Source organism: Euleptes europaea, chromosome 12 (assembly GCF_029931775.1).
Source record: "Euleptes europaea isolate rEulEur1 chromosome 12, rEulEur1.hap1, whole genome shotgun sequence".
NCBI classification, from domain to species: domain Eukaryota; kingdom Metazoa; phylum Chordata; class Lepidosauria; order Squamata; family Sphaerodactylidae; genus Euleptes; species Euleptes europaea.
Window position 1 is genome coordinate 5,889,403 of NC_079323.1, and position 9,955 is coordinate 5,899,357.

Here is a 9,955-nt window from a genome sequence, read left to right on the forward strand (position 1 = left end):
TGCCAACATGGCAGTGAAATTACAAATGAGGCGCTTCCCCAGGATGCTTCTTGGATGGTAAGCAGCGCAAGTGGAGCCAAAAATCTCCATGAAGCATAACGGGCAAGATCTGGGTGCCTCATCCCTTGCATGGCCTACACATATAGATTTATCACACCTCCTTGTTCTAGAGACTCAGCCTACGTTAGTTAGCCCCATTAGCAACTGGTAATTCAGATTAGCATGGCGTTTCGTGAAGTGCGAACACACAACCTGTGTCAAGGTAAGACTGTGACACATCGATATGGTTGTGAACAAACGAGGGGGCCGGGAATACAAGGTCTACTTGTACCGAATGAGTCGGATGATCTTATTATTCATGAAATCCGAGGCATGCGGGTGAGAGGAATCGACGCAAAAGCCGTCGCTCATGGCGATTTTCAAGACCTCCTCCACAAACACCTGGAAAGTGTTAATCTGCTTCTTCCCCGGCAGGACCCACAGCCTCTTTAAGTTCTGCCTGTTGTACTCCTCCTCCGGCAGGCCTTCTACGCTCGCAACCCAGTCCAAGGTGATGTGGTAAGGATCCTCTAAGTCACTCGATATGGACGAGAGGTTGCCGTTGAAGCAGTAGTACAGTTTGGAGCCCAGGAGCTTCAAGAACAAGCTGGAGGTGCTAAAGATGTGGGCGCTGAACACTTCCATGTTGGAGGAGGACAGGCTGTAGATCTGGGGAGCTTCCCGGACCGTGAAGTGAACCGTCTGAGTCCTCTGATCCAAGGTGATGTTGAGCATGGCGTTTTTCTCCGCTTTCGAGAGCTCCACCTCTTTCTCCTGCAAAGCCTCGATCAATGGCTGGACCTGGTAAAAATCGGCTTCCCGTCGAAGGAGGCCCATTTCTTGGAAGTCCTCAGGAAGGTCCAGGTGAGAAGTCCTCAGGAAGTTGAGGATGTAGCGAAAAACCTTTCCATCTCTGTCGATGAAGCAGTTACCGTGGCTGTCTCTCTTGGTCGGCATTTTGCCGCTGAACATGGCGCCCAGCATGGAGTCAGGAAAACTGGTCAAGGTGGACAGCGAAGTGGTGTACAGCTTCCCACCAACGTTGAGCGTTATGGGCTCTGACATGGCGTGTTAACGGCTCGGCTGCAGGAAATGTTCTGGGGAGGGAAAGAGGACAACAAATACCAACGTAATTAAGTATGAGACTCATTCAGGGTTTGAGGCACAAAATATTCTTGAGCTCATGAAGATGGTGAACCAAAAATATTACGAGTAGCAGTTCTCTTGCAAAGGGATTTCAATGGGAGGTTAGAAAGAGAGACTGCTGAATTACAACTCTTGGAACATAGGAACATAAGAAGAGCCCAGGACAGCAAACCCGTAGAAGGGTTAACACCGTTTGTCCTGCTTGGCTAGTTTCTTATGCTTATGGAGGTGTGTTTTTTGGTCCGAAAGAATAATATTTAAAATGAGAACCTTATCCTCTGCAGTCCAAAGTGAACATAAGAAAATTTAAAAAGCCATGCTGGATCAGTCCAAGGCCGATCAAATCCAGCAGTCTGTTCACACAGCAGCCAACTAGGAAGCCCACAAACAAGACGACTGCAGCATTATCCTGCTTGTGTTCCACAACACCTAATATGACAGGCACGCTCCTCTGATCCTGGAGAGAATAGGTATGCATCATGACTAGTATTCATTTTGACCAGCAGCCATGGATAGCCCTCTCTTCCATGAACATGCCCACTCCCCTCTTCTAGCCTTCCAAGTTGGCAGCCATCACCACATCCTAAGGCAGGGAGTTCCACAATTGAACTATGCGTTGTGGTGCATGCGCAAACAAGAACTCATGGCAGCTGACGCTGGATTGCTTTTGAGACCTTTTGTCATATTATCTGATAATCCAGTGGTCCCCAACCTTTTTGAGCCTGCTGGCACCTTTGAAATTCTGACACCGCCCGGCGGGCACAGGCACAGGATGGCTGCCACAAGATGGCTGCCGAAGGAGGTGGAGGCTACCACAAAATGGCTGCTGCAACTTACGTTCAGTCACACAGTGAAGACCTTTGTGCTGTGGTGGCAGCTGCTGCCAAAGCCAAATTTAAAAAAAATCGGTACAGCCAATCCAATCTCCACTGGAAAAACAGAAGTCTTGCAGGGCAAGAGCCTTTCCCACTCTTTGCAGGTGCCTGGAAAGTTGTCAGCAGGCGACATGTTGCCCATGGGCATCACATTGGAGACCCTTGTTTAATCAGAATGCCAGTATGGTCCTCTGGGCCATCCTTGAAATAGTGTGGTGTGGTGGTTAAGAGCGGTGGTTTGGAGCGGTGGACTCTGATCTGGAGAACCGGGTTCGATACCCCACTCCTCCACATGAGCGGCGGAGGCTAATCTGGTGAACTGGGTTGGTTTCCCCGCTCCTCCACACGAAGCCAGCTAGGTGACCTTGGGCTAGTCACAGCTCTCTCAGCCCCACCTACCTCCCAGGGTGTCTGTTGTGGGGAGGGGAAGGTGATTGTAAGCCGGTTTGATTCTCCCTTAAACGGTAGAGAAAGTCGGCGTATAAAAACCAACTCTTCTTTATTTGTCCCCAAGTCAGCACTCAGTTCAAATGTGGAGGGGCCGCACCACTGAGCATTGAATTGGCACATCTGCACGAGCCGCCACCGACAGAACTTCCTTGGCGCCCAACAGCACCACAGACTGCGGCACTTTGCAACAGAGTTCGCTCCCACATGCGGTGGCCCGGCCTTCAAGGCTTTGAGCAAGAATCAAGCAATACACAACCAAGTGTGAATCAGCGAAGGACGGAGCGATCCAACCTGACAGAACAGGGCCAGTCGCCAGATTGTCTCCAAGCTAATGAAATTTCCCCTTCTGAATGCTGCCAGAAGGATTTGTTCTAGGCCCTAAATGCAAGAAGCCTCGTGAGTACACCATTACCTCAGGTAATATTTCGGAAATGTTTTGAAATGGCAATCTCCCACCCACCCACCCCGCCCCGGGCTGAAAACACTGTGTCTTCAAAAATATTCTTCAAAGCAAAGCCTAAATTTGTGGGCAAAGATAAATGAACCACTGGGTTTGTTCGTGAGAACGTAAGAAGAGCCCTGCTGGATCAGACCAGTGGTCCATCTGATAGTCCAGCATCCTGCCTCACACAGTGGCCAACCAGTTCCTCTGGCGGGCCAACAACAGGGCACAGAGGCCGATGCCTTCCCCTGAGAAGAACCTAAGAGCCCTGCTGGATCAGACCAGTGAAGGTCCATCTAGTCCAGCATCCTGTCTCACACAGTGGCCAACCAGTTCCTCTGGAGGGCCAACAACAGAGGATAGAGGACAAGGCCTTCTCTTGATATGAACCTAAGAACCCTCCTGGATCAGACCAGTGAGGGTCCATCTAGTCCAGCATCCTGCCTCACACAGTGGCCAACTGTGGAGAGCCAACAACAAAGCATAGAGGCTGAGGCCTCCCCCTGGTACTGGGATTCAGAGGCTGACTGTCTCTAAAAGATAACCATCCCCTGCTTGGATCTGAATACACTTCAGAGAGCAGAATGCCCTCATCCAGAGCGCCTTGCACCAGAGAGCCAGCGTGGTGTAGTGGTTCAAGTGTTGGCCTAGAGTCTGGGAAAACCAGGTTCAAATGCCTGCTATGCCACAGAAGCTGGCTGGGTGACCTTGGGACAGTCATAAAAACATAAGAAAAGCCCTGCCGAATCAGACCAAGGTCCATCATGTCCAGCAGTCTGTTCACACAGGGGCCAACCAGGTGCCTCTAGGAAGCCCACAAGCAAGATGGCTGCAGCAGCATTATCCTGCCTCTGTTCCACGGCACCTAATATAATAGACATGCTCCTCAGATCCTGGAGAGAATGGGTATGCATCATGACTAGTGTCCATCTTGACTAGCAGCCATGGATAGCCCTCTCCTCCATGAAGATGTCCACTCCCCCCTTAAAGTGTTCCAAGTTAGAAGCCATCACCACATAAGAACATAAGAAAGGTCCTGCTGGATCAGACCAAGGTCCATCAAGTCCAGCAGTCTGTTCACACAGTGGCCAACCAGGTGCCTCTAGGAAGCCCACAAGCAAGACGACAGCAGCAGCACTATCCTGCAGCAGTCACACACTGTCTGCCTAATCTATCTCACAGGGTTGTTGCGAGGATAAAATGGAGGAGGAGAGAATGTTGTAAGCCACTTTGGGAAATAAAAGTGGGATATAAATGAAGTCCACAATCAAGGTGGCCGAGCCAATGCATTCCCTTCCAAATCTTTAGATTCTATGGCTCTTTAAAACCATCTATGAAAAAAATATTTATTTTGACACCAGCTGTTCTGTACCAGCTACCTCCTACTCGATCGCGCTTGAAAAATGTGGACTGACTGGCCAAAACTGGTCTGTTTTCAATTGTTGTAGCCTAGTTCAGCATGATAGTTGGCAAACCTGGGGTCAGATTTTGTCGCATCTCCAGTATACAAACTGAAAACTGGTTTAGCTCACTGTAACTTTCCATCGAGGGATCCTGGCAACTGTGATTCTCTGAGAGAGGAGAATCTTTAACAGGGAATCTTCAGCGCTTTTCACAAAAAGCTATAGTTTCCCAGGATGCTTTGGCAGAAGTCTTGAGTACAAACTTGGTTTCAAACTAATTTTGGATGGTGGTGTACATCCAGTGGTTAATTTCTACACACTCTCTGCCCCGCAAGAGAACAGTTCAAAGGCACACTGTACAGTTCTGGTTTTGTAAACCGCTTGGAGGAAAGACCATACGGTAGAGCCAGCGTGGTGTAGTGGTTAAGAGCAGTGGTTTGGAGCGGTGGAGTCTGATCTGGACGACCGGGTTTGATTCCCCACTCCTCCACACGAGCGGCGGAGGCTAATCTGGTGAACTGGGTTGGTTTCCCCACTCCTCTACATGAAGCCAGCTGGGTGACCTTGGGCTAGTCACAGCTCTCTCAGCCCCACCTACCTCACAGGAGGTCTGTTGTGGGGAGGGGAAGGGAAGGTGATTGTAAGCCGGTTTGATGCTTCCTTAAGTGGTAGAGAAAGTCGGCATATAAAAACCAACTCTTCTTCTTCTATCAGTGCCAGGATGGTTGCACCCAAATCTGGACCCTGAAGGTGTGTTCTTGAGTTCAGGATCTCTGAGATTAGTGGCTGGAGCTAGAAAAGAAGGATGCTGCAGTCTAGAAGGCACTGCTCTGTTGGCCAGGCAAGCCAAGACAGAAAAAAAAGCCCTGTTCCTTGTATTGATAAAAGGCCTGGCCGATCCAGAGAATTCGTAATGCCTGCCCATCACAGGAAACAGTGGTGGTTTCCACACGGGAATAGGCTTGTGTGGTTTCCTTGCTGCCACCGTGGCAGGTTTCCCTGCAGTTTCCCTGGCCCCCTCTCCCAGGTCTTTGGGGCTTTTTCCATTTTAAAAAATGGCATTTGAATTTTGCTGTATTGATCTAATATTATTACAATATGTGAATCAGGTTCTCTAAATTCCCAGGATTTTCTTTTAATGTATATTTCTAGCCTATTTTGTTGCAGAGATATGCCTTTCCCCTTATACCTCCACAAGGAAAGGGGCTAGAGTATTACTTTTTTAAAAATGAAATCTGGGAACACTTAGTATATTCATTCATATATTCTCTCTCTCTCTCTCTCTCTCTCTCTCTCTCTCTCTCTCTCTCTCTCTGTGTGTGTGTGTGTGTGTGTGTAGCCCCTTCTTTCAACTCCTTGTTTATTTTCAGATCCCAGGCAAGGCACAGACAGTTGTGACTTTTGCATGTACCTTGGCTGATCTTTTTACCCCTTCCTACCTTTCATCCCACAAGCCAGTCCTGCCTTTATAGATAAGATCATAATCCTGGCCAGTGCTATGAAATAAGCAGATGCGGCTGTGTGTTAGTAGATGATTTACTAATGCTGGCGTCAGGACTGAGAAGTTAAAAGATGGGTGAGGAATCAAACGGTGCCTTGTCTGATTGCTAATTCAGAAGGAAGTCCTACTAAATTCAATAGGGCTTACTCCTAAGTAAATTTAATTTCCCAGTACCGCTAACACTGCTTTTCTGACATGTTTGGATAGCAAAATAACAGAGGTTGTAAGATGGAGAGTTTGCTCCATCTTACCTTCCGACATCCTTGCAAGGAATATTTATTTACTTAATTTATACCCCAGTTTTCTCCCTAAAGGGCCCCCAAAGCAGCTTACAACATTCTCCCCTTCTCTGTTTTATCCTCACACCAACCCTGTGAGGTAGGTTAGGCTGGGAGCGTGTAACCGACCCAAGGTCACTCAGCAAGCTTCCATGGCAGAGCGGGGATTCGAACCTGGATTTTCTAGCTCCTAGTTGGGCTCTCTAACTGCTACAGGCTAATGTGAAGACGGTACATCAAATCCAGGAGCTATACAGAAGATGATCGGCCTGAAAGTACAGGTTTTATTTCTGATTATGACGGAAGTAGTGTAATCCAACGGATAGAGGGGGAAGGTTTGGTTTTATCGCCCACATCTGCCACCGATTCGCTGTATTGTCTTGGCAAACTATTGTCAATTAATCATTGATCCTCGTCTGTACATATAGGAATAATAGTGACTTATGCCAGAGAGTTTATAACCTGGCCTTCTTTCAAGGGTGTAAGGATAGTACTTTTGCATAACAACATCCCTGTGAAGTAGGCAATGCAGAAGCGCCAGGACTGAACCAAGGCACTTTAACCCAGGGGGTGTCAAACATAAGGCCCGTGGGCCGGATCCGGCCCCTTGAAAGCTCTTATCCGGCCCGCGGGCCAGTCGAGGCAGCCACACACACCCAGTCTCGATCTGGGCTGGCGAGGCATGGCCCGGCCAAGTGACATTTACGTCAAATCTGTAGGGTTGCCAACCTCCAGGTACTAGCTGGAGATCTCCTGCTATTACAGCTGATCTCCAGCCGATAGAGATCAGTTCCCCTGGAGAAAATGGCCGCTTTGGCAATTGGACTCTATGGCACTGAAGACCCTCCCCAAACCCCGCCCTCAGGCTCCGCCCCAGAAGAGGGACCTGGCAACCCTACAAATCCAGCCCTCGTAACAAGTGAGTTCGACATCCCCGCTTTAACTGCTGCATTCCGAAACAGGAATGCAAGCGACACTTTCCCTAATTCCAAGCATGACTTTCTAGCCACTGGACAACACTGTCCTCCTACTGGGATGGAAAATGCAGTTTAATTTATTTAAAAAATGGCATATTTTAAAAACTCAGTACATAGATTGTTGCTGGTTAGCCTGGGGGTTTGTAAGGCAGGTTCCTGGAGAGCTGGCATAACATTTTCCCAAGAAAATGTATGAATAAAAATCTTGTTAAGATTTGGGGTATTGATGCTGAAGGAGGTTATCAAAATATAAAAGGATTCACAGTGCATTTGCTAGGTTCACCCCCTTCTCCCGCCCCCAGCAAAGCCCCTCAGACTACAACACATGCCTGACAGGCTGAAACTCAACAGGTGGTGTTATCCCCCCCCCCCAGCATGGGCAGGCGGTGATGGGGAAACTCTGCTTCAGAGCTTAAGAAAACGTAGCAGCGACTCCCATTCAAAGACTGGGGGAAAACCCAACCCTGAACATTTCGGCTATTTATGTATGGGAGGTTTTGGATTTAGGAACACCGGTTGACGAAGTTCCCTTCGGATTGCCTTTCCTTTAAGTAGAAGGCCATTTATGCATGGGAAGTTTTGCCTTGGATTTGCCACTCTTTAGATGCACATTTCCCCCATCCAAATTCTCAAAACTCAGCAATAAGCCCCCCATGCAGAGTTTTGAGAATTCGGATGGGGGAAATGTGCATATAGAGAGCAGCAAATCCAAGGCAAAACTTCCCATGCATAAATGGCCTTCTCCTTAAAGGAAAGACAATTCGAAGGGAACTTTGTCAACCGGTGTTCCTAATTCGCTTTCTCGCCCCAGCAAGTGTAACAGGTTTGTTTTTTTCCAGGGGGGGGGGGGGGGATATATCTACCTATCCTAATCCCTTTCGATTATCAAAATAGCATCCCTGTCTGGAAATGCATCTTCTTGCTAGGGGTGCAAAAAAAACAAAAACAACCCAGCCTCGGCTCTCCGGGCCCCGATCTCCCCTCCATCCCTGGGGTTCCCGGTATCGATCCCACCTGATCAACCGGTGCTCCCCTAAAGCAAAGCGCATCTCGCACAGCTGGATCTTTTGCACCACCTACCTCTTCGCCAAGCCACTATCCACAACCGCAGGGGGGGACACCCAAAAAATTAAATAAAAGATCTGGGGTGGGGTAAACGGGGGGGGGGGAGAGAGAGAGAGACGAAATCCCGGGGCCGGTGCAGCGAAACTCCAGGGCCTCGCGGCGCCCCCTGGGAGTTGTAGTTCTCCGCCCGTCCCTACTGCAGCCGTTCAGCGGGAGGTAGAACTACAACTCCCGAGAGGCGGCGGGGCGAGCCGGGTGAGGAATCAGCTGGTGTTAAAGGGGACGCAGCTTCGGAATTGGGGGGGGGGAAGGAAAAAAACAAAAAACCCTGCATGCATCTCCAGCGGAGAAGCTTGAGGTTATTCTTGCAGCTAAGTGCTGGCTTGCGGCAACCCCCCACCCCCGCGCTCTGCACCAACCGCTGGGGATTTTTGCAGCGTCGGGAGAGGCCAGGAGGGCTGCAGACGGTGGACTGAGCCGAAGGGGGGGGGGATTTATTTGCATTAAAAAAAAAACAGGGGAGGGGTGGGAAATCCACCCCCACTCCCCCCCTGCAAGCCCCTGCGCTGCTCCTGTAAGAAGGAAATCGGTAAGTTGGCCCCAACTTCCGAATTAGAATTGTGAGCCTGGGGTGTGTGCGGAGGGGTGTAATCGGGTGCGTGTTTACTCGGGAGTAAGGAAGGGAGAGGGACACGCCGCAGAGTCAACGCGCGCAGGGGGTGCGCGAACGAATTCTTCTCCTTGTCGATTTGATTCTCCCCCCCCCTTTAAGGAAAGCCCCGGCTTCTGGCTTTCAAGATTCAGGGGAAATGGCTGTGGTTTGTGAAACGGAGCCTCCATGTTCAGTGGTAGTCTATCTCGAGAGGCTGTGGCCCGGGGGAAGAGCCTTTGCTTGGCATGCAGAAGGTCCCAGGTTCAATCTCCAGTTGAAAGGGGAGGTCAGTGGTAGAGCATCTGCTTGCCATGCAGAAGGTCCCATGTTCAATCCCCCCGCCCCCCGCATCTCCAGTTAAAGGGACTGGGCAAATAGGTGATGGGAAAGACCTCTGCCTGAGACCTTGGAGAGCCGCTGCTGGTCTGAGTAGACAATACTGACTTTGCTGGACCAAAAGTCTGATTCAGTATACGGCAGCTTCATGTGTTCAACCTGTCTCAACTTAATCTTGCTTCTCGGACTTATTTTCTGGGGCCTGATGTGGTACCACCTTATGGCAAGGATTTTGCAAGACAACTGAGCCAACTGAGTGGGGAGTGGCTGATGCGGAAAGATCTCCCCCCCCCATCAGACAAAAAAAAAAAAGCTTTGGAAGAACAAACAAAAGTTAGCGTAGGTGTTCTTGACCTACAGAGACCCAGGACTGTCTCCTAAACTTTGCAGTTGATTCCCCCCCCCCCCGTAACCATGCTCCTTGTGTAACCAAAGCTGTACATGCAGTTGAGTCCTCTTAAGACTCAAGTGGTAATTCCCAAACAAATGAATGAATTGAAATGATACGTGAGCTGCAAATACCCACCCCCTGCTGCGTCTCTGCATGAGTCACCGCTCTGGCCTTGTCTTGCCTCTTTCAGGTCGGCCTCCACCGGGGTGGGGAATTCTGCTGTTCTTATGCGCGGGCTGCTTTGGAATAGTTCACTTGTTCCTGGGTTGAAGTATGAATGAGCCGTCCTTGGAGAAAGATGCCTCCATCATACCTAAAAAAAAGTGATTATGCTCTGTGCTGTTTCCCACCCCTCCCCCCAGTTTTATTAAGATTGGTGATGTGATCTTTCATATCACCA

The 9,955-nt window shown here is 49.5% G+C and overlaps 1 protein-coding gene across 1 annotated transcript; it reads right to left on the reverse strand.

The window, feature by feature from the left end:
* Positions 1 to 308: 308 nt before the first annotated feature.
* Positions 309 to 1,107, reverse strand: KCTD21 (potassium channel tetramerization domain containing 21). Its single transcript, XM_056858734.1, has one exon. The coding sequence runs from the start codon at positions 1,102 to 1,104 to the stop codon at positions 322 to 324; it is 783 nt and encodes a 260-aa protein (XP_056714712.1). The 5' UTR covers positions 1,105 to 1,107; the 3' UTR covers positions 309 to 321.
* Positions 1,108 to 9,955: the final 8,848 nt, after the last annotated feature.

What these genes read in the sequence shown, in the direction of transcription:
- KCTD21 (XM_056858734.1), bottom strand. Translation starts at nt 1,104, where the DNA reads ATGTCAGAGCCCATAACGCTCAACGTTGGTGGGAAGCTGTACACCACT.